The 24,354-nt window shown below is 49.3% G+C and overlaps 1 protein-coding gene across 2 annotated transcripts in view; it reads right to left on the bottom strand.

The window, feature by feature from the left end:
- Positions 1-541: 541 nt before the first annotated feature.
- fastk (Fas-activated serine/threonine kinase) overlaps positions 542-24,354 on the bottom strand; it is a 37,300-nt gene continuing 13,487 nt past the window's right edge. Inside the window, exons 3-11 of one of the 2 annotated variants that reach the window (XM_034183067.1) lie at positions 23,682-23,994; positions 13,636-13,823; positions 13,096-13,244; positions 11,013-11,229; positions 10,732-10,891; positions 10,127-10,218; positions 2,479-3,148; positions 2,212-2,326; positions 542-2,121 (exon numbers count right to left, since the gene is read on the bottom strand). In XM_034183067.1, coding sequence (XP_034038958.1) covers positions 2,035-2,121; positions 2,212-2,326; positions 2,479-3,148; positions 10,127-10,218; positions 10,732-10,891; positions 11,013-11,229; positions 13,096-13,244; positions 13,636-13,823; positions 23,682-23,994 — 1,991 coding nt within the window. In that variant the 3' untranslated portion in view covers positions 542-2,034. Of the gene's footprint in view, positions 2,122-2,211; positions 2,327-2,478; positions 3,149-10,126; positions 10,219-10,731; positions 10,892-11,012; positions 11,230-13,095; positions 13,245-13,635; positions 13,827-23,681; positions 23,995-24,354 lie in introns of both variants that reach the window. The other variant, XM_034183066.1, reaches the window with a different exon arrangement.

Raw genomic sequence — 24,354 nt, 5'->3', positions numbered from 1 at the left:
GTTTTGCGTGTATTGGTATTCTGTTTTCTTTAATGATAAGTTTCTTAGTTTTTTATTTTTAGAAAAACTTTTTCATATTTTGTTCTTTGAAAACACAAGCTTGTTTTCTGTAATCATTTTTAAATTTTCTGCTTTTTCTTTGAAGTTTTGTTTACGTAAAACATTTTCTATGTTGTACTTCTTAAATTTTTGTAATTATCACTGCTTTTTTAAATTTGTTTTTTTTTTTTGTTTCGTTTTAAATCAATCACTGTTTTAACATTTTTGTTTATTTTTGTTGTAATCAAACAGCAGTTTTAAAGTCAACCTTTGACACTGGGTGTTGCTCAGGTCACAACCTCTGACCCAAAAAAATGTTTCCACTCAAACAGCAGAGTTTTCAAATCTTATATATTTGAATTCATAAAGTATTTTTAATAGAATATCACAAATTCTCCCATCTCCATATTTCACAAATAAATAATCTGACATTCTGACCCCGGCATCGTGTCACACGGTAACCACGGTAACACCCCAACAGTGGGTACCATCAGCCCCTGCTCCCCCCACAGAAAACATAGTCATACATGTCTTGTTGCCACAGTAACCAAACATGGTTTTCTAAAAAGGGATCTGCCCACTTACAATGTTCATAAAGACAGCGACCAATAAGATCAGTAGATTCATGGAATATTTTAACTTCTTCATTAAAAAAAAAAAAACATTTGTGCCGCGTTCCAAAGAGCACAATTTAATTTTCACTACATTCATCTTTGGAGGAGGCGGAGTCAGTGATCCCGCCATTCCCGACCACCATTAGCGTTTTAAATATTTCATGAAGCTTCAACCAACTGAACAGCTTTTTATTTCTCATGAAGGAAACATCAAATAAAATAAACTTTTTATTTTAAAAATGACTTTTTAAAAGAAATGAGTTCAGTAAAAGCTGTAATTTTACTGTGAGAAAAATATGACTCTTAAATGCATTTAATTAACAAAAATTATTTCATTTGCAGTGAAATGTAAGATTTTATTTTATTTTGAAATGATCCGCAAATCACTGCGACAAACGGCCATTTAAAAAAAAAAAAAAAAAAAAAAAAAATCACATTAAATTCTGCCTGTGTGAAGATGACTTTGTTTAGAGCACATGGAGTCTGACACTGTGACAGTGTTAAAATGAGATTCTGCGTGTAAGGTGTCATAGAACAGATCAATATATTTTAAGAAATCCTCTGATTGGCCGGGTAAATTGAACAAAATTAACAGATTAAACTTCGAAAACTAATTTAAAATGGATACTACTTTTTTCAGCTGTTAGCTCAGCGGTAAAGTTAAATTATTAATTATTTATCCTTTAATTTTTTGACCTGATTGATACAATTAAAGTTTAATCCCTCCTCAGCCCAGAACCTTGTCTTTTTTTTAATAGAACCGATCCTTTTGTCTTCTTGTTATAATAATCGCAGTACAAACAAAAAAAAGGTCATTTGATATTCGGGAAAAAGAAATAAAGATAAATTTGCCGTTAAAGCCGGCACATGATGAGACTGTTGGGACTCAAACTCTCGTTCCATTTTGAGCTTGCAGATGAACGACTCATAAATGCTATTTTATTTTATTCTTTGTTTTTGTAATAAAGGAGGAACCGTTGCTGTCAGAGATTGTTGCTGGAGACGGGGCGTCACTCTGTCTGTCGGCTCTTCAGGGGAAACGAATCACTTCACCCTGATTTTAATGGGTTAAAGTCTAAACGTGACTAAAAACTGGAATCAAAGTCATTTGTTCAACATTCGTTTTGTTCAAATCACTTTATGAATCATGTTCCTTTGCTGATTTTTAAAAAAATTCAAATATAATTCATTTGAACAAAGAATAAACCAGAAATCTAAATGTCACGACCTGAAGCCAATCTGTCTGTAAGGGGCGGAGCCTGTGGATTCTGTCGTGCTGAAGGTTCATCAGGACCCATCCTCTGGTGTCCACTAAAATCTCGGCGACAGGATTCAAACTACCAACCCACAGCAGCCGCACACACGCAGAGGTCCTGCGGCGTCATCGCGGGACTTCCAGCAGCTTCTGGTGAAGGTATTGCTTCACCTCCTCAATCCCGTTCAGCTTCTCCAGCTCGTGATACGGCAACTGAAAGCAGAAGCAGCACAATGACATCATGTGACTTTGGCGGCGCCGCCGGCTCAAGTCCATCAGCTGAGAACACGTGGAGACACTGACCTGCAGGATGACGTATCCCAGCAGCCTCAGGTGGCGGTCCCTCATGGCCCGGGACCCCACCAGCACCTCAGAGTTGTGACAGTAATGCCACTTATCGTTGACGGACATGATGACCCTGCACAGCAACATGATACCTTTGGTATACAACTCCTCAGAGTAGGGGGAGCTTACAGAAGCAGCCCATTTGACAAAAGACAGAACGGATTACAGGCTTTCTCCAAAGTAAACCTGACGTGCACCAGGTTTGGTCCATGGACTCAGACTGACCTTTTCACCTGTCTCTTGTCAGCTGGACTTTTGTCTGCACTTGGCTGGTCCGCAGAGTGAAGCAGCGATGTCGGTCCTCTGTTGTTGTAGAAGACGGGCAGCTCACAGTCCGTGCCCTGCACGGCCGGGGTCCTGGACGCACCCTCTTCCTCCAGGATCTTTCCAATGGAGAACTGGAAGAGGGAATCTGGGACAGCAGGTGCTGTGGACCCCTGGACTCCAGATGAAGCCAGGCCATCGGACGGGGGGCTGCTGAGCGTGGAACTGTCCTGACTCTCCAGTGAGTGCTCCTTGGCCAGGCTGGAGTAGTACTCTGCCGTAGGGTCGTAGTAGGATCTGTAGTCCAAGGGCCCGGTGCCGGCAGCCCCTGGCTGTGGCCCACCTGAGGGCAACACCGCACCTGGCATGCTGTGGATGTGATGGGGCAGGAAGGTCCTGGACTCTGGGGCTCCGCCCACTGTCTCACTCACCTGACACTGCTGCTCCGCCCCCTCCTCCACTGTCATGAATGGAGAAAACTTCTGGAACTCTGAAGTTATCACGTCCACAGTGTTGTCAGGGGGTTTGGATCCCATGGCAACGCAAGGGGGAGGGCCGATGCTCGGAGCCGGACCAGCATTGTTCCAGATTGGCAAAACCTGACCAGAACTGTCCAGCCACAGCACAAAGTCTGCAGAGGACAGAATGTCATCAGATTTATCAGAAGACATCAGACACAACAGTTAAAATATGACAGTCACCTTTCAATGTATCACCACAACAAATACGAGTTCATATGTGTTCAATGTTCACTGAAGAGGCTTCCTGTCAGAGCGCGGCGTCCTGTCAGAGTGCAGCGTGTTCAATCAGAGTAGTGTGTTTCATCAGATCGCGGTGTCCTGTCAGGGCGCGGTGTTTTCTGTCAGGGCGCGGTGTTTTCTGTCAGGGTGCGGTGTTTTCTGTCAGAGCACAGTGTGTTTCATCAGATCGTGGCGTCCTGTCAGAGTGCAGTGTTTTCTGTCAGGGCGCAGCGTCCCATCAGGGAGTGGTGTTTTCTGTCATGGCTCAGCGTCCCGTCAGGGCGTGGTGTTTTCTGTCAGGGCTCAGTGTCCTGTCAGGGCTCAGCGTCCTGTCAGGGCTCAGCGTCCTGTCAGGGCGTGGTGTTTTCTGTCAGGGCTCAGCGTCCTGTCAGGGCGTGGTGTTTTCTGTCAGGGCTCAGCGTCCTGTCAGGGCGTGGTGTTTTCTGTCAGGGCTCAGCGTCCTGTCAGGGCATGGTGTTTTCTGTCAGGGCTCAGCGTCCTGTCAGGGCTCAGCGTCCTGTCAGGGCATGGTGTTTTCTGTCAGGGCTCAGCGTCCTGTCAGGGCGTGGTGTTTTCTGTCAGGGCTCAGCGTCCTGTCAGGGCGTGGTGTTTTCTGTCAGGGCTCAGCGTCCTGTCAGGGCGTGGTGTTTTCTGTCAGGGCTCAGCGTCCTGTCAGGGCGTGGTGTTTTCTGTCAGGGCTCAGCGTCCTGTCAGGGCGTGGTGTTTTCTGTCAGGGCTCAGCGTCCTGTCAGGGCGTGGTGTTTTCTGTCAGGGCTCAGCGTCCTGTCAGGGCTCAGCGTCCTGTCAGGGCGTGGTGTTTTCTGTCGGGGAGCGGTGTTTTCTGTCGGGGAGCGGTGTTTTCTGTCGGGGAGCGGCATCCTGTCAGAGCGCAGCGTGTTCCATCAGAGCACAGTGTGTTTCATCACATCATGGCGTCCTGTCAGAGTGCAGTGTTTTCTGTCAGGGCGTGGTGTTTTCTGTCGGGGAGTGGTGTTTTCTGTCAGGGTGCAGCGTACTGTCAGGGCGTGGTGTTTTCTGTCTGGGCGTGGTGTTTTCTGTCAGGGTGCAGCGTACTGTCAGGGCGTGGTGTTTTCTGTCTGGGCGTGGTGTTTTCTGTCAGGGTGCAGCGTACTGTCAGGGCGTGGTGGTTGTCTGTCTGGGCGTGGTGTTTTCTGTCAGGGTGCAGCGTACTGTCAGGGCGTGGTGTTTTCTGTCTGGGCGTGGTGTTTTCTGTCAGGGTGCAGCGTACTGTCAGGGCGTGGTGTTTTCTGTCTGGGCGTGGTGTTTTCTGTCAGGGTGCAGCGTACTGTCAGGGCGTGGTGTTTTCTGTCAGGGCGTGGTGTTTTCTGTCAGGGTGCAGCGTACTGTCAGGGCGTGGTGTTTTCTGTCAGGGCGTGGTGTTTTCTGTCAGGGTGCAGCGTACTGTCTGGGCGTGGTGTTTTCTGTCTGGGCGTGGTGTTTTCTGTCAGGGTGCAGCGTACTGTCAGGGCGTGGTGTTTTCTGTCTGGGCGTGGTGTTTTCTGTCAGGGTGCAGCGTACTGTCAGGGCGTGGTGTTTTCTGTCTGGGCGTGGTGTTTTCTGTCAGGGTGCAGCGTACTGTCAGGGCGTGGTGTTTTCTGTCAGGGTGCAGCGTACTGTCAGGGCGTGGTGTTTTCTGTCTGGGCGTGGTGTTTTCTGTCAGGGTGCAGCGTACTGTCAGGGCGTGGTGTTTTCTGTCTGGGCGTGGTGTTTTCTGTCAGGGTGCAGCGTACTGTCTGGGCGTGGTGTTTTCTGTCAGGGTGCAGCGTACTGTCAGGGCGTGGTGTTTTCTGTCTGGGCGTGGTGTTTTCTGTCTGGGCGTGGTGTTTTCTGTCAGGGTGCAGCGTACTGTCAGGGCGTGGTGTTTTCTGTCTGGGCGTGGTGTTTTCTGTCAGGGTGCAGCGTACTGTCAGGGCGTGGTGTTTTCTGTCTGGGCGTGGTGTTTTCTGTCAGGGTGCAGCGTACTGTCAGGGGCGTGGTGTTTTCTGTCTGGGCGTGGTGTTTTCTGTCAGGGTGCAGCGTACTGTCAGGGCGTGGTGTTTTCTGTCTGGGCGTGGTGTTTTCTGTCAGGGTGCAGCGTACTGTCAGGGCGTGGTGTTTTCTGTCTGGGCGTGGTGTTTTCTGTCAGGGTGCAGCGTACTGTCAGGGCGTGGTGTTTTCTGTCTGGGCGTGGTGTTTTCTGTCGGGGAGTGGTGTTTTCTGTCGGGGAGTGGTGTTTTCTGTCGGGGTGCAGCGTCCTGTCAGGGCGTGGTGTTTTCTGTCTGGGCGTGGTGTTTTCTGTCTGGGCGCAGCGTCCTGTCAGGGCGTGGTGTTTTCTGTCTGGGCGTGGTGTTTTCTGTCTGGGCGCAGCGTCCTGTCAGGGCGTGGCGTTTTCTGTCAGGGCGTGGCGTTTTCTGTCAGGGCGCGGCGTCCTGTCTGGGCGTGGCGTTTTCTGTCAGGGCGTGGCGTTTTCTGTCAGGGCGCGGCGTTTTCTGTCAGGGCGTGGCGTTTTCTGTCAGGGCGTGGCGTTTTCTGTCAGGGCGTGGCGTTTTCTGTCAGGGCGTGGCGTTTTCTGTCAAGGCGCGGCGTTTTCTGTCAAGGCGCGGCGTTTTCTGTCAGGGCGCGGTGTTTTCTGTCAGGGCGCGGTGTTTTCTGTCAGAGCACAGTGTGTTTCATCAGATCGTGGTGTCCTGTCAGGGCGCGGTGTTTTCTGTCAGGGCGCGGTGTTTTCTGTCAGGGTGCGGTGTTTTCTGTCAGAGCACAGTGTGTTTCATCAGATCGTGGCGTCCTGTCAGGGCGCGGTGTTTTCTGTCAGGGCGCGGTGTTTTCTGTCAGGGCGCGGTGTTTTCTGTCAGAGCACAGTGTGTTTCATCAGATCGTGGCGTCCTGTCAGAGTGCAGTGTTTTCTGTCAGGGCGCAGCGTCCCATCAGGGAGTGGTGTTTTCTGTCAGGGCTCAGCGTCCTGTCAGGGCGTGGTGTTTTCTGTCAGGGCTCAGCGTCCTGTCAGGGCTCAGCGTCCTGTCAGGGCATGGTGTTTTCTGTCAGGGCTCAGCGTCCTGTCAGGGCTCAGCGTCCTGTCAGGGCATGGTGTTTTCTGTCAGGGCTCAGCGTCCTGTCAGGGCTCAGCGTCCTGTCAGGGCATGGTGTTTTCTGTCAGGGCTCAGCGTCCTGTCAGGGCTCAGCGTCCTGTCAGGGCATGGTGTTTTCTGTCAGGGCTCAGCGTCCTGTCAGGGCGTGGTGTTTTCTGTCAGGGCTCAGCGTCCTGTCAGGGCGTGGTGTTTTCTGTCAGGGCTCAGCGTCCTGTCAGGGCTCAGCGTCCTGTCAGGGCGTGGTGTTTTCTGTCGGGGAGCGGTGTTTTCTGTCGGGGAGCGGTGTTTTCTGTCGGGGAGCGGCATCCTGTCAGAGCGCAGCGTGTTCCATCAGAGCACAGTGTGTTTCATCACATCATGGCGTCCTGTCAGAGTGCAGTGTTTTCTGTCAGGGCGCAGCGTCCCATCAGGGCGTGGTGTTTTCTGTCAGGGCATGGTGTTTTCTGTCGGGGAGTGGTGTTTTCTGTCAGGGTGCAGCGTACTGTCAGGGCGTGGTGTTTTCTGTCTGGGCGTGGTGTTTTCTGTCTGGGTGCAGCGTACTGTCAGGGCGTGGTGTTTTCTGTCAGGGTGCAGCGTACTGTCAGGGCGTGGTGTTTTCTGTCTGGGCGTGGTGTTTTCTGTCAGGGTGCAGCGTACTGTCAGGGCGTGGTGTTTTCTGTCTGGGCGTGGTGTTTTCTGTCAGGGTGCAGCGTACTGTCAGGGCGTGGTGTTTTCTGTCTGGGCGTGGTGTTTTCTGTCAGGGTGCAGCGTACTGTCAGGGCGTGGTGTTTTCTGTCTGGGCGTGGTGTTTTCTGTCAGGGTGCAGCGTACTGTCAGGGCGTGGTGTTTTCTGTCTGGGCGTGGTGTTTTCTGTCTGGGTGCAGCGTGCTGTCAGGTCGTGGTGTTTTCTGTCTGGGCGTGGTGTTTTCTGTCGGGGAGTGGTGTTTTCTGTCGGGGAGTGGTGTTTTCTGTCAGGGTGCAGCGTCCTGTCAGGGCGTGGTGTTTTCTGTCTGGGCGTGGTGTTTTCTGTCTGGGCGCAGCGTCCTGTCAGGGGCGTGGTGTTTTCTGTCTGGGTGTGGGTGTTTTCTGTCTGGGCGTGGTGTTTTCTGTCTGGGCGCGGCGTCCTGTCAGGGCGTGGTGTTTTCTGTCTGGGCGCAGCGTCCTGTCAGGGCGTGGCGTTTTCTGTCAGGGCGCGGCGTCCTGTCTGGGCGTGGCGTTTTCTGTCAGGGCGCGGCGTTTTCTGTCAGGGCGCGGCGTTTTCTGTCAGGGCGCGGCGTTTTCTGTCAGGGCGCGGCGTTTTCTGTCAGGGCGCGGCGTTTTCTGTCAGGGCGTGGTATTTTCTGTCAGGGGCGCGGTGTTTTCTGTCAGGGCGCGGTGTTTTCTGTCAGGGTGCAGTGTCCCAACAGGGCGCGGTGTTTTTGGTCAGGGCACAGTGTTTTCTGTCAGGGCGCAGCGTCCCGTCAGGGCGAGGTGTTTTCTGTCAGGGCGCAGCGTCCCGTCAGGGCGAGGTGTTTTCTGTCAGGGCGCAGCGTCCCGTCAGGGCGAGGTGTTTTCTGTCAGGGCGCAGCGTCCCGTCAGGGCGAGGTGTTTTCTGTCAGGGCGCAGCGTCCCGTCAGGGCGAGGTGTTTTCTGTCAGGGCGCAGCGTCCCGTCAGGGCGAGGTGTTTTCTGTCAGGGCGCAGCGTCCCAACAGGGTATTGCGTCCTGTCAGGGCGTGGTGTTTTCTGTCAGGGTGCAGTGTCCCAACAGGGTATTGCGTCCTGTCAGGGCGTGGTGTTTTCTGTCAGGGAGCGGTGTTTTCTGTCAGGGCGCAGTGTCCCGTCAGGGCGCGGTGTTTTCTGTCAGGGCGCGGTGTTTTCTGTCAGGGCGCAGCGTCCCATCAGGGTGAGGTGTTTTCTGTCAGGGTGCAGTGTCCCAACAGGGTATTGCGTCCTGTCAGGGCGTGGTGTTTTCTGTCAGGGTGCAGTGTCCCAACAGGGCGCGGTGTTTTCTGTCAGGGCGTGGCGTTTTCTGTCAGGGCGCGGCGTTTTCTGTCAAGGCGCGGCGTTTTCTGTCAAGGCGCGGCGTTTTCTGTCAAGGCGCGGTGTTTTCTGTCAGGGCGCAGTGTCTCGTCAGGGCGAGGTGTTTTCTGTCAGGGTGCAGTGTCCCAACAGGGTATTGCGTCCTGTCAGGGCGCAGTGTCCCAACAGGGTATTGCGTCCTGTCAGGGCGTGGTGTTTTCTGTCAGGGTGCAGTGTCCCAACAGGGCGCGGTGTTTTTGGTCAGGGCGCAGTGTTTTCTGTCAGGGCACAGCGTCCCGTCAGGGCGAGGTGTTTTCTGTCAGGGCGCAGCGTCCCGTCAGGGTGAGGTGTTTTCTGTCAGGGTGCAGTGTCCCAACAGGGTATTGCGTCCTGTCAGGGCGTGGTGTTTTCTGTCAGGGTGCAGTGTCCCAACAGGGTATTGCGTCCTGTCAGGGAGCGGTGTTTTCTGTCAGGGCGCAGTGTTTTCTGTCAGGGCGCAGCGTCCCATCAGGGCGAGGTGTTTTCTGTCAGGGTGCAGTTTCCCAACAGGGTATTGCGTCCTGTCAGGGCGTGGTGTTTTCTGTCAGGGTGCAGTGTCCCAACAGGGCGCGGTGTTTTCTGTAAGGGCGCGGTGTTTTCTGTCAGGGCGCAGCGTCCCGTCAGGGCGAGGTGTTTTCTGTCAGGGTGCAGTGTCCCAACAGGGTATTGCGTCCTATCAGGGCGTGGTGTTTTCTGTCAGGGTGCAGTGTCCCAACAGGGTATTGCGTCCTGTCAGGGCGTGGTGTTTTCTGTCAGGGAGCAGTGTTTTCTGTCAGGGAGTGGTGTATTCTGTCAGGGCACAGCGTACCGTCAGGGCGCGGTGTTTTCTGTCAGGGCGCAGTGTTTTCTGTCAGGGTGCAGTGTCCCAACAGGGTATTGCGTCCTGTCAGGGCGTGGTGTTTTCTGTCAGGGAGCAGTGTTTTCTGTCAGGGAGTGGTGTATTCTGTCAGGGCACAGCGTACCGTCAGGGCGCGGTGTTTTCTGTCAGGGCGCAGTGTTTTCTGTCAGTGTGCAGTGTCCCAACAGGGCACTGCGTCCTGTCAGGGCGTGGCACAGACTGACGCCTTCAGAGCTGTCTGGGTGTCTTGTGACTTCCCTCACTTGTCTCCTTCCTGCACAGTTCACTCAGTTTTGAGACAGATTTCCTGTACAGTACCACAATGCTTGTATTTCTTAATGATTAACCTTAGCTTTAGTTCATCCAAATACTTATGGGCTCTGAAAAATGGAGAAACTGTGTATAAAAATGTCTAATTCATAAATAGTTAATGTGATATATTTTTTAGCAAAGGTGAAGCAACAAGAACTTCTGGATTTTTTTTTAACTCCACTGAGGTGGTGAACAGTAAAAAGATTATTGTCCAAATACCTCTGGACCTGACTGTTGGAATTGGACTAATGTTTACAGGCAGGTTGTTGACAAGAGAAAACCTTGTAGCCTGCTGCCTTCTTTTTCAGCTTTGGGATATTCTCCAGTATGAAGTAGGGCAAAGGACCAGGATCAGAGATCAAAGCAAACTTTTATTCATTTCACTTCTGAGCCAATCAGCACCACAAGTCAGCACTCATCGCCACAGCATAGGGTGGACTGAGACGGAGTGGACTGAGACGGTGACCCAGTCACAGGCAGACAGAGGGTCTGAGTAAGATGTGAACTCAGGTCTACACCTTTATCCCGCGAACCTGCTCCTTGACGACAGAAGGAAGGTGTTAAAGATTAAAACCAGCACGCTGCGCTTGCCTCATGAACCATGTTACAACAGTACCTGCGTAGTATCCTGGAGCAAGTACTTCATCCTGTTTGTAGTTCTGTTCTCCAACCAGCTGCCGCAGAGCCTCTGCCACCAGACCTTTATAACTGACGGGACAGGAGCAGAACCCAGTCAGAGGAACTCCTGAAGGATGGCCCGAGTCCTCCTCTCCGCAGTGCTGCCTGGTACCTCAGACAGCTCCGCATGGATTTTTGTGCCAAAATGGATAAAGTTTGTTTTTGTTGTTTTGGCTTCATTAGGGACCAGACTGTTCCGAAGTGATTTTCTGACCCATCCTCTCTTTTCGGGGTGGGGGGTGGGGTGGGCTCTTCTATTTGGACCCCTCATTTTGGAGCAGTTCAGTCTCTACTAAAGCTAATTTTAGCACAAAAATCCTACAAACCCAAACCCCACTAATAAAGAACAAATGTCTCCCCTTCAAGACATCAGAGCTGAATTATTGTCCATCATCAGAACAGACGGACAGCAGCAAAAAAAACCCCAACAAAACAAAACCATTTGTTTGATGCACATTAGAAAGAATCTGTCCAAAGTAGACACATGAGGAGGGAGAACAGTCCACCAGAAGACAGAGCCGGAGAGCGGCGGCGCGGCAGTACCTGTACTTCCTGTTGACCTCGTCTGTGGTCAGGGCTCGGTCAAACATCAGGACCTTGTGGGTGTCCTGGAGCCGAGGACCTGTGTATTCCTTTAACTCCAACTCCACAGCAGCGTCCAGCAGCGACAGGTAGCGGCGTACGATAAGCGCGTAGGGACTGTCTGTGAGGACAGACACAGAACAAACAGAAAGCTGCAGCATTCTGACTTTCACATATGACAAACATATGACAAACTTCTAAAGGAGCAGCTGGAGAGGCTTAGAACTGCAGCGGGCACTGACTGGTGACGTTGTTGATGAAGGCCGAGGAGAAGACGCGGTGCAGGACCAGGGCCGGAAAGTGTCCCAGCTGGAACAGAGACATCAGGATGTTGACGGTGGCTAATGGTGAGCTGAGCGCCTTCAGGTCCACCACCTCTTCCAGCCGGGAGAAGAACTGCTGCTCGTTAGATGGACGATAATTCATCCTGCTGAATGGGAAAACCAGCTTCTGGATCACCTGGCAACAAAAAACAAACATGTTTACTGGCTGGTAGAAGCCAGATGTGCCATGAAGCCATGGTCAACTGGTCCAGGAAACAAAAATCCAAGAGGCACTGGGACTGTTTCAGGTTGTGACAAGTCACAGGTCCCAAGAATGTTGAGAGAAAAATGCAGCGTTTGCAAATCAGCAACTTAATTAGCAAATTCAACAACCACGTCCTCACTCTGAGTTCTCACTGAACACAAACACGGGCGTTCCTCAGGGATGCTTTCTGGCCTCTGCACTGTTCAGTGTTTGTGCACACTGGGTGCTGGGTCGGGTTGTGGAACAAGTGACTTGGGTGCTTTTGCTGGCGAGGAACAGTTGACTGATCCTGACTTTGTGGACAACGCTGTAATCTTTGTGGAATCAGTGGATACTCTGATAGCAGAACTTCAGAAGTTGAGTGAGGAACTGGAAGTTCTGGATTTGTGATCGTCCTGGGTCAAGACCAAGTTCCAGGCTTTTAATGATTTGCTGGACTCGGCCATCAAATGTGTATCTGTGTGCAGTGGAACTCAGTATTCCCACACATGCAAAAGTACAGCTACACGTGCAAAACTGTGACCGCGGGAGGATTAAATGAATCACTAACGACGCTCTCTGAAATATGAACATTTTAAAAACCTAACTTTCCCTCGTGAACTAATTTGCAGACTCTCAATCTGTGCAGTCGCGGCTCCAATGAAGTCACATTCACTTGACTGTCAGATAAACCAGGTGTGGACGAGGTGGAGCAGTGGGAAATCAGCCACAGTGGATATGAACATATTGAACATCCATCCATCCATCTATTGTTGTCTTATGCACCTTACTGCTTGTGTATTTTATTTTTATTTTATTGTCATATTTAATCATTGCTGCTCCCGACTGGTTGTCACCAACGAAGTTTCGTTGTTTATTACAATAAAGTCTCTCTTATCTCTTATTTTATCTCTCTTTTAATTTAAATCCTTTATTTCCCAGACTAACAGGTTTTGTTTTTCTTCACTTGATTGGCATCTCGACAGTTTGTCCGTGTCTTTGTCTCAACTTGTGATACACAGCAGCGCCACCCTCTTGTGGGCCAAAGTCCAAATTCTATTTGCAGTCTACAAATAAGAGAAAAAGCAATATTCATTTCTTGGTGAGTTATCACGTGAGTTTTGGCTGTAAACTGGACAGGTGACCTCAGCAGGGACCTTCATGTCTCTGGGTTGTCTCAGAGACGTCTGGGAAGATCTGGAGTCATGAGGTCAAAGGTCAGAGATGTTTGGTGATGCTGATCTCTCTAATGAAGGTCCAAGTCTTTAGGGTCCTGGTGCTTCCTGTCTTACTGTTTGCTTCTCAGACTTGGACTCTAACCAATGTCCTCAGGTGAGGACTGGATATCTTTGGTCCCGGGTCTCTGTGGAGGATCTTTGGGTCCTGCTGGAATGACTTTGTGTCCAATGAACTGTTACTTAGTGAGACTCAAATGAGGAGGATCACTGACACTGTGAGGGAACATCAGACACCACATTTAGTCCATGTGGGGAGTTTCTCTGGACATGATCCAGGACGCAGGTGCCTCAGTGTGGAGGACCCCAGAGACTGGAGAAGGACAAGGACACGTCCACATTTCATCTGGCTACAGCAGATGGGTTGTGACTGTGGAGAGGTGTGGATGGGCTGGTTGTCTGTCTGGGTGGTTGCTATCCAGGACCCGGGGTGTTTCTGTTGACCTACATGCACACTGACAGCGGTGTCATGTGACTGAGCTCTGCTGTGAGGCTGCAACTCGTGCTGTTGTTGTGAGTGCCAGAAATGTTTGTTGATGCCATTTGTGTGGTCTGGTTTGGTGGGCGGAGCTCTGTGGCTCACCTTGCTGTCCAGGAACTCGGCCTTCTTCACCAGGAAGTCGGCGATGGTGTCAAGCAGCTGTGTCTCTCTCAGGCGGTGGCGAGCCATGTACTTGGCGATGAGCGCCATCGTGTACGGCGTGATGCTGTCCACCTTCTTTGGCAGCTCTTCTGTTGGAGGGCGGCACACAGCGGGGCGTCGGCATCAGCACATTTTCTGACTCACGTGGTGAAATACAAAATAAATGCAGTGTGAAAAGTCACAAAAACATCCGCCTGGAGGAACGCCCCAGCAGGCAGGAGGTCCTTGTTACTTCCACGGCGCGTCTCAAAGCTTGAAGTGCAGCTCTGTGCTGCTGCACCGTCAGAACTCCATGTATCAAACATATCTATTTGTAAAAATCTTTCTCCTGATGAAGAAAGAGAGCGTGAGCTCAGGCAGAGAGAACACGCTGCATTAACACACAAACATTAAGTACACTGAACTGGCCCAGTAACACAACTGGCCCGGTACCAGAACCAGTGTGGTGCTGAAGCGCAGTGCTGAAGCGTGGTGTCGGACCTGCCAGGCTGCTGATGAACCTCTCCTGTCTGTTCTGGTAAAACAGTTGGGAACTAAAGATCAGCTCCAGGCTCTTGTTGCTGGCTTCACAGACGCACGCCGCCAACATCTCATCCAGCAGTGCCATCTCCTGGTCACGGACAGCACTGACGCTCGCCAAAGTGTGCTTGACCAACCGCAAGATCTTCCTAAAGGTATGAGAAACATCATGACAAATATCCAGAAATTAAAGTGTTAAACTTCACCAACAAAGATTATCTGAATGCAATTTACAGACCAAAGTAAACAAAGTGCTTCTTAAATATGAAGATCCTCTTTGCTCTTTATTTCCACTAACTGTGCGCCCTGATATTCTCAGACTATAATGATTATGATAAATGTGCTTTTAAGATGAGGAATAAGAAACAGAATTCAGTTTTTTTTCAGCTAAATTCTTTCCGTATTTGTGATTTCTTAATTACACTGTCATTCTGTTTCAGTCAGATCTTCTTCCTTCTCTCTTATCTATTCTGCTCCACAGCTGAAGACAGGAAGGTGGTGCAGAGGGTCACAAACACTGCCCACCATGGCCACATCCTACTGCCTGAGGAGAACCAAGGCCATCACAGGACTGATTTGTTTTTGTGCAAATATTTGCTCATTTTGAAATGGATGCCTGCAACAGGTTTCAAAAAAGCTGGGACAGTGGTATGTTTACCACTGTGTTACATCACCTTTCCTTCTAACACCTTATGCGGTGGGGGAGTTTGCGTACCCGGATGACCCTAGGAGCTATGTTGTCATGGGCTTCATGCCTCTGGTAGGGTCTTCCATGGCAAACATGTCCTAGGTGATGGGTCAGACTAAGGGCAGTTTAGAAGCTCCTATGACCACTGCGATATCAAGAGCCGAGACATCGCCAGTATGGCGGAGCCGGGCCCCACCCTGGAGCCAGGCCTGGGGTTGGGGCTTGTGTGCGAGTGCATGGTGGTTGGGCCTTAGCCCACGGGGCCCAGTCAGGCTCAGCCCAAAAGAGCGACGTGGGCCCACCCTCCTGTGGGTTCACCACCTGCAGAGGGGGCCATGGGGGTTGGGTGCAGAGAGGACTGGGTGGCAGTCGAGGGTGGATGGCCAGGCAGCTCAGTCCGTGCTCACAGCCTCTGGCTGTTGGGATGTGAAAAGTCACCTCACTGGGGAGGAAGGAGCCTGAGCTTGTGTGGGAAGTTGAGAGGTACCGACTAGAGATAGTCGGGCTCACCTCCATGCACAGCTTGGGCTGTGCCGTTCTCTGCGGAGAGAGGTGGCGAGCTGGGGTAGCATTGCTCATTGCACCCCAGCTCAGTCACCACATGTTGGAGTTCACCCCGGTGAACGAGAGAGTCGTGTCCGTACGCCTTCGGGTCAAGGACAGGTCTCTCACTGTTGTCTCGGCCTACGGGCCGAGCGGCAGTGCAGAGTACCCAACCTTCTTGGAGTCCCTAGGAGGGGTACTAGATAGTGCTCCGACTGGGGACTCTATCGTTCTCCTGGGGGACTTCAATGCCCACGTGGGCGGCGACAGTGAGACCTGGAGGGGGGTGATCGGGAAGCACGGCCTCCCCGATCTGAACCCGAGTGGTGTTCACTTGTTGGACTTCTGTGCTAGCCACAGTTTGTCCATCACGAACACCATGTTCGAGCACAAGGGTCTCCATAAGTGCATGTGGCACCAGGACACCCTGAGCCGGAGGTCGATGATCGACATTGTCGTCATATCATCTGACCTTCGGCCACATGTCTCGGACACTTGGGTGAAGAGAGGGGCTGAGCTGTCGACCGATCACCACCTGGTGGTCAGTTGGATCAGCTGGGAGGGGAGGAAGCCAGTCAGACCTGGCAGGCCCAAATGTATTGTGAGGGTCTGCTGGGAATGCCTGGCGGAACCCTCTATCGGCAAGGTCTTCAACTCCCACCTCCGGGAGAGCTTCTCCCAGATTCCGGGGTTGCAAGGTCTCTGGTGCCTGTCGCGGCAGCAATTCCCGAACCCGGTGGTGGACGCCGGAAGTAAGGGATGCTATCAAGTTGAAGGAGTCCTACTTGTCTTTGTTGGTAAGTGGGACCCCGGAGGCAGCTGACAGGTACCGGCAGGCCAAGCGTGCTGCAGCCTGTGCGGTTGCAGAGGCAAAAACTCGGGTCTGGGCGGAGTTCGGTGAGGCTATGGAGGAGGACTATCGGTTGGCCTCGAAGAAATTCTGGCAAACCATCCGACGCCTCAGGAGGTGGAAGCAGCTCTCCGCCAACACTGTCTATAGTGCGGGTGGCGAGCTTCAAGGATCTCCTCAATCCCATCGTCACGTCTTCCGAAGAGGAAGCAGAGACTGGGGACTCAGAAGTGGACTCATCCATCACCCAGGCCAAAGTCACCGAGGTGGTCAGGAAGCTCCTTGGTGGCAAGGCTCCTGGGGTGGATGAAATCTGTCCTGAGCACCTTAAGTCTCTGAATGTTGTGGGACTGTCTTGTTGACATGCATCTGCAACATCGCGTGGCGGTCAGGGACAGTGGATTGGTAGACTGGGGTGGTGGTCCCTCTGTTTAAGAAGGGGGACCGGAGGGTGTGTTCCAACTACAGGGGGATCACACTCCTCAGCCTCCCCGGTAAGGTCTATTCCATAGTACTGGAGAGGAGAATTCAAGTGACAGTCGAACCTCAGATTCAGGAGAAGCAGTGTGGTTTTCTTCCTGGTTGCGGCACAATGGGCCAGCTCTACACCCTCCACCGGGTGCTCGAGGGTTCATGGGAGTTCACCCAACCAGTCCATATGTGCTTTGTGGATCTGGAGAAGGCGTTCGACCATGTCCCTCGAGGCACCCTGTGGGGGGTGCTCTGGGTGTACGGTGCCCTTTACTAAGAGCTATCCGGTCCCTGTATGACCCCAGCAGGAGCTTGGTTCGCATTGCCGGTAGTAAGTCAAACCTGTTTCCAGTGCACGTTGGCCTCAGCCAGGTCTGCCCTTTGTCACCAGTTCTGTTCATTATCTTTATTAACAGAATTTCTGGGCACAGCCAGGGTGTAGAGGGGGTCCGGTTTGGGAACCACAGAATCTCATCTCTGCTGTTTGCGGACGATGTGGTTCTGTTAGCTTCATCAAATCAGGCCCTTCAGCATGCACTGGGGCGGTTTGCAGCTGAATGTGAAGTGTCCAGGATGAAAATCAGCACCTCCAAACCCAAGGCCATGGTTCTCGACCGGAAAAAGGTGCCTTGCCCTCTTCAGGTTGGTGGAGTGTCCTTGTCGCAAGTGGAGGAGTTTAAGTATCTCGGGGTCTTGTTCACGAGTGAGGGACGGATGGAGCGTGAGATCGACAGACGGATCGGTGCAGCGTCTGCAGTGATGCGGTCGCTGTATCGGACCATCGTGGTGAAGAGAGAGCTGAGCAGGGGGGGCAAAGCTCTCGATTTACCAATTAATCTCCGTTCCGACCCTCACCTATGGTTACGAGATTTGGCTCATTGATTGCGAGTACAAGCAGCCGAGATGAGTTTCCTCCGCAGGGTGGCTGGGCGCTCCCTTAGAAATAGGGTGAGGAGCTTGGTCACTCGGGAGGAGCTCGGAGTCGAGCCGCTGCTCCTCCACGTCGAAAGGAGTCAGCTGCGGTGGCTCAGGCAGCTTTTCCAGATGCCCCTGGACGCCTCGCTGGAGAGGTGTTCTGAGCACGTCCCATCGGGAGGAAGCCCCGGGGAAGACCCCAGACACGCTGGAGGGACTACGTCTCTCGGCTGGCTTGGGAACGCCTCAGGGTTCCCCCGGAGGAGCTGGGGGAGGTGTGTGTGGATCGGGAGGTCTGGGCAGCTTTGCTTGAGCTGCTGCCCCCGCGACCCGACCCTGGATGAAGCGGAAGGAAATGGATGGATTCTGTTTTTATTTACATTTTACACAATGTCCAAACTTCATTGGAAATGGGGTTGTGTGTATATATATATATATATATATATATATATATATATATATATATATATATATATATATATATATATATATATATATATATATATATATATATATATATATATATATATACACACACACACACACACACACACACACACACACACACACACACACACACACTCAGTTGTGCTTAAAAGTTTACATACCCTGGCAGAATGTTTTCCACATTTGCAAAACAGTCGAGGTGGAAAAATACTGAACAGCGGTCAGAGTACAATGTGACTGCAAGCTAAATATATGTACGGCATGAAAACAGCATTTGAAGCGGTCTAATCTGCCATGCTCTAAATGTCCTGACTGTGCCTGAATGCACCATGACTGGAATATATTTCCTCGGCATGCGATCGTACCTCACTCATACGGCGATGTAAGTGCATTCATCATATTCTAACTGTATTCTGACAGATGTCTGGGTGAGTCTTCTACAATCCTTATTCCCTCTCAGAGCTAATTGTGATGGGGCCCTGAGGTTATACTAATACCGTTACATCAGTATATCACTCAGAAAACAACAGTTCATTTTTCTTCTGATTTCAGAGAAAATATTTTTTCAGGCATGTGGATGATTCAAGTCATGACCAGTTCTGATCACAAAGACATGGACTGAATAAAGGGCCATAAACAGTCTTCAATTCTTGGAGAAATGTTTTGTTTCATGATCTGTTCTTTCTGTCATTAAGGTTTATTACTAAGGCTGGGTATCAAGTCAAATTTAAAGAATCCATTTGATTCAGATTCTGATTCAGAACCAAATACTTTGATTCGATCTGATATCGATTTGTGTTAGTGTTATTAAAACTGTTTTTTTTGTCCAGTTATGCAACATAAAGTACTACGTCACAAAATTTGGCCCTCAAAATGCAGGAAATAGTGTTTCAGAGTTATAAATTAAAAAAGTTTCCAGGGGATAATGGCCCCAGTCTCCCCTACACAACTCGTACCTGCAGCACTGGCTTAGCGGCACGCTGCAGGAGAGCTGTATAAGTGAAATAAACAGTGGTTCATTCTCTTTTCCTGCCCGCAAAAACAGAGTCCTGGTAGTCATGATTGACATCTTTAAATGTCTTTGACAGAGGCTGATGAATAAATTGTGGATGCGCTGCTTCTAAATCACAACCAGCAGGTCCACAATCAACGTAGAGAAATGATCATTTCATTTTTCCCATACACACCCTCGGAAACAGTGTACGGACAACTAGTTTTTTCAGGTATGCTGTTATAACACTGGCAAGATGTGCATAGACACACACGTGTATTTAAAATCTATCTTTGGATGTATGAATCCATCTGTGGGAATTAAATGTTTATTACAGATACAAAGTAGAAATCTGTCACTTTATCCAGAAATTATCACTAGTTCAATCAGTTACAGCCTGCAGATGGGGGGGGGGACCTTTCAGCATCCCGAGCAAACCTAAAGGCCCCAAACAAAAAAAAAAAATCACAAAAACATCCACGACCAGGACAGATGGTTTGACAAGGAATATAAAAATGTCAGAAAGACATTAAGAAACATATCAAACCAAAAACACAGAGATCCAGACGACCAGAACACGACTTCACTACAGGCAAACATTAAAACAGGATAAAAAAAAAAACAAAAACAAGAAAAAAAAAAAACGAGAAAAACGAGAAGCAACATGTTAAAAAACAAGAGCAACATGTTAGAAACCAGCCACACACAATTGAAGAGTCTATAAAAAGAAAGAGATTCTGGGAAAATTGAACAAAAACATGTCGATGTGTCTGTAGAAACTGGAGCTGTGTGGGTTAAACCACTTCACCAAGACATTTGGTCCAATAGAGGAAAACAAAGAGAACAAAGTACAAAGCTGATAGAGACTTCAAAGATGACCCCATGACCCTAAAAGAACTGCAGGACAAAATCAAATCCACTGAAACCAAGACGTTCTGTGGTGTCAACAACATCCTAAATGAAACTATCAAATCCACAGATCCCAAATTCCAACTGGCCACATTAAGAGCCCATTTTTTTTAAGGACCAGGTGGGCTGTGATTCAAGCCGACTCAGATTTCAAGAAACCATGGCTCAGAGATGGAACCTACCAAGGAACAAACTTTCCCCAATTTTTTCGACTGAAAATCAAACAGTGACCTTGTCAGGGGTCATCAAAGTTCAAGGCAAAAATACGCAAAAACTGATATTTCATTAAATTCCCATCTTTCAAGTGGTGTAACATTCAGCACCATCAAGTCCCCAAGCCAGTTAAACTATCCAATGACTTATGGAGGCAAACTCTTCAACTTACATACATATTAGGTTGGGGGATCAATGGCGCTAAATATAGGGAGCGCTCAAAGTCTGGTCATTTTGTGAAACGGGCTGTATTTAAAGGCCCATAACCAACTGCACCATCAAGACCCCAATCAGATTTCAATGTTATCAACAAATAGAGGCCCTACTCTATCAAATACAACTGAAAAAACATTGGGGTCTTGATGGCGTTGGCCACCAGGGGCACCAAAGTACTCAACTTGCCCAATTTTGAGGAAGTTTAGTGCCACCTGGTGACCCACACCATCAGCCTTTTAACTAAATTTGCAGGAGTGGATAAACTGACATCTCTTCTTTATATTACAGTTGGCAGAATTTTGGGGACTTCTCTTATACTGGTTTGATACCCCTTTTTAATCAGGTATCAAACCTGCCTGAACTTTAAACATATTGGCTCTTAAAGCTCCTTAACATTGTCCTGAGCTCCGGGATCTTCCCCAATATTTGGAACCAAGGACCAATAACAAGCTTGACCCTAATAACTACCGTGGAGTCTGTGTTAACAACAACCTCGGGCACATCTTCTGCCTGATCAGCAACCTCTTGGACGGTATGTCTCATGTCCTCATGTCCATTTCATAACTTCATATCTCTCCTGGGACACCATGATGTGTTACTGTTCTTTTGCTTACCACGCTACACAGTTTTACTTTTACACATGCCAGTGTCTCAGACTGAACAGTCCGCCCTGCCTTCACCGTGCATGCATCATCTCAGCTGCTCGTCTGAGTCTCTTCACCCAAAGTGATCAAATGGATTCGTGTGATTATTAACCATCAGATGGCAAAGCAAACCTCTTCAATCACTCTAAAGTCAGTTTTAAGCAGAAACGAGGTGATACTCTGTGATGCTTTGAAAGGACCGACAAGCAGTGAACGCATCAGCTAGCAGCTCGTGTAGCCGCGGCGCTCTGATCGCTTCCTCCATCTTTTATTCTGAAATAATGCTGAATTTATGTGGAAATGATTGTTGTAGAAAAGCTTCAGATATCTGTGGCTGAGACAGATGACGACTGGAGGCAGTTTGAAGCAGAAACGAGGTGATAATCAGTGAACCGTGGCTGATGACACATGTGCAGTGAAGGCAGGGCGGACCGAATTTTAGGGGGGGCCGTTCGGTCGGCGACACCGGTGCAGATATACATCGCAAGCAGTCATTGCATATAAATGTCAAATGCAACATTTTTCAACCAATCGTATAACTTTACTGATCCACGCTGAGGGCAACGGCCCGCCCATTTGGGTGCGGTGTGAGTGCAGGCAGAAGACGTAGGTAGAGCACTGGGTGAGGGCAGCTTGCAAACTGTTGTAGCAACTCTCCGTTCAGTGAAGGCATCTTTCAATATGACATCTAAAATTGAAGTCTGTTTCCTGTCATCTTTGAGTCTTCTGAGTTCACATTAAACTACTGGGAGGTGGGAAAACCTCCAACAAACCACAGACTTCTACACTTCCTTACTAAAAACAACACCCTGAGCAAATCCCAAATTGGTTTCTTACCAAAGTACCATCAAACAGACCAGATTTTCGCCCTCAGCATCCTGACTGAGAACCAAATAAACAAAACCAAAGACAAACTATTCTCCTGTTTGGCAGATTTCAAAAAGCATTTGATTCAGTTTGGCCCAAGGGTCTGCTGTCCAAACTGATGGACAGTGGGGTTTCTCTTTATGGCTGTGAGGTCTGGGCTCGCTCACCAACCAAGATTGAGCAAAATGGGACAAACACCAAACTGAGACTCTGCATGCAGAATTCTGTAAATCCATCCTCGGTGTCTGTTGGGTTTGCACCCTGTTTTAAAGAAATGAGAGGCACAGACACTGTAAAGAAACCAGTCAGAGAGAGACAAATATATATTTTATGCTCTGCGCAGAGGAGGAGGGTGGGCAGTAGCAGCTTGTAAGTGCTCAGCTCCAAAGCTCTCCTAAAATCCCCTCCTCTGGCTCGGCTTTTTATTTAGTTCACCAACATGAGAAAAAACAAACAAGGACAGTCAGGGAGAGGTTACACATGAGTCATGTCTCCATGAGGGAGATAGCAAAGCAAGGTGGCAGCTGAAACCTTCCATTCCTGCAACATGAGCCTTGTGGCTTGTCAAACGCAGGATAAGGCACTTATGCAAAATGAAAAATAGTTTGCTCAATCATGAAAAATGCAGACAAGTCTTTCTTTTTAAAACCTCCTCTTCTCACAAAGAGGAAAAGTACACGTAGTCATAAAAGGAAATAAATGATAATATAAGCATGAACTATATAAAATAAATGATAATATAAGCATGAAATATCTCAAATCCTTGACAGTGTCCAATGGAAAACACAGAATAACTCATGCAGAGCATAATTAAGGTGCACTGACACATGCATTTTGATTCATGCACTTGCATGTCCGTGTCGTGCAGGAGAGTAAACTCATCTTTAACGAGTGCAGACTGAACGTAAGAGGGGCGCCAGCGTGTGCAACTGCGCAAAGACAATTTTGAAATGTTTAAAAAATCCTTCATGCATAAATGTCGTGTTACGTGGCGTGATCGGCTCGCCAACACGACGTGAAGTTCGTCAAGTGGAGTAAAGAAGAAGTGAACAGAGTGAGTGGTTGGGTCAGCGGATCGCATCAGAGTGCAGCTTGTCTGAAGGATTATAAGATGTTAAATCTATCATAAACATACTTTAACAGCTGCACACAAGAAGGAAAGAACATGCAACTGTTTTACCTAGCCATGATAATGTAAACATGACAAATAATTACCTTTTTAAACGGCTCCAAATGCTTCCTCCAGCTCATTCAGCGCACACACAAACGACGCTGCTGGAGCGGTCCGCTGTGATTCAGGAAGCGATTAGAGCCGTTTTCAACAGACAACTTGCAGAGAAAATGATTAATCTGCTACGAAATAATTATTTTATGTATGCAGCATCCAGCGTAGAACATGTGGCAGGCAGTGGAACAAAGCATAGCATCCACCTGGGATCACAGCAGGTGGGATCGTCATGATGATGTGCATGCAAGTGAAGTCATGCACATGTCAGTGCACCTTTAGGACGATACCCACTAATTATTGAAGTTCAAAGAGAGCAATTCAATTTGATGAGCACCTTAAAAATAGTGACCCAAGTCTGCTCCATAACAAAGCCCTGATCCACAGAGAGACGCCCCCTCAGCCAGCTGTTTCAGACAGACAGAGAGAGAGAGAGTGATACATTGTCCCTCCTTCCTCTGTTGCAGGTGAGGTTATGTGCAGGCAGAGTGTACGTGTGCTGTAAGTCTCTTTACGTGAGGTGCATCTGACTCTTTGTGCAGCGCCACAGTTTAAATTTAGGTTTTGGTTTTTGGTTCCTGGTGATGGATGGTATGAAGATCCTTTATGCTAAGTACTTTAGGGCCCTTAATGCTCTTCTGGGTCAGCAGGTATTTCTGCTCAGTGTCTCCCTGAGCCTGACCTGAGGTCAGAGAGGCCTGCAGTTCTTCAGGTGCTCTCTTTGTCTCTTTTCTGATAAGTTATCACTCTACTGTTGAGACACTTTGGAAGGTTATCAATGCTCCGACTGGATGGAGAAAAATGTGGGGAAAGACGGTGGAAGAACAGCTCCTGTGTCACCCTCAACACCATCTATGAAGGTGTCCCTGAGCAAGGTCCTTCATCCCAAAGTTGGTCTGAGGGTTTCTGACAGTGCAGGTGTTTGTTTGTTCTGGATGCCCCCCCACCATCATGGTTTCAGTGCAGAGACATTTAGCAGATACAGATTAATATCCAGAAATGATGCAGGAACATTCTTTTAGACTTACCGGTTAGCCAGCAGCTGCTCGGGGTTAGGAGGTGTGCTGTTGGCGCCCCCGCTGACACTTTCCTGCTGCTGCAGTGCACGCCCCTTGAGGCGGTAGTAGGACAAAAGCAGAAAGAGCGTCTGCGGATGGCGCTCTCGCTCCAGGTTCTTTTCCAAGCCCGCCAGGCAAGCTTCGGTCAGCGGGTGCTGGCTGCCCGGGTGGAGCTTCATGCTGGAGCTGAACACCATGGACACGTCCTTCTGGTTGAACTGAGTCAGTCTGGACTGAGACTCTGCCTCCAAAATCTGGACCACCTGAGAGTCACTGGGGAGACCTGCACACAGCACAGCGCTGCGTCTGCATGAAAATGCTTCAGGCGTCAGAAAACAAAAAAACCTGACTGCTTTTTATTTATTTATTCATTTTTTTTAATAAGACTGTTGGGATTCCCACAGGCTCAGTGTTCCACAAGTGGAACTCTGAACCAATGGATAAATCCTTTAAAATCATTCACCAGCAAAAAGAAACAACACTTCTGACATCAACTAAACTGCTGTCACTCAAACTTAAAGTGCTTTATCTGTGAAACATTTCAAACACTGACAGCATTGGAATCTAAATCACTCTAAACCCGTTTAAAGTTCCACACAATATACAGATTCCTCATCTTCACCTACACCTTTACTGCTTCTAG

Source organism: Thalassophryne amazonica, chromosome 12 (genome assembly GCF_902500255.1).
Source record: "Thalassophryne amazonica chromosome 12, fThaAma1.1, whole genome shotgun sequence".
NCBI lineage: Eukaryota > Metazoa > Chordata > Actinopteri > Batrachoidiformes > Batrachoididae > Thalassophryne > Thalassophryne amazonica.
Note: the sequence above shows the minus strand (reverse complement) of the source record. Positions and strands in the feature narration are given on the sequence as shown.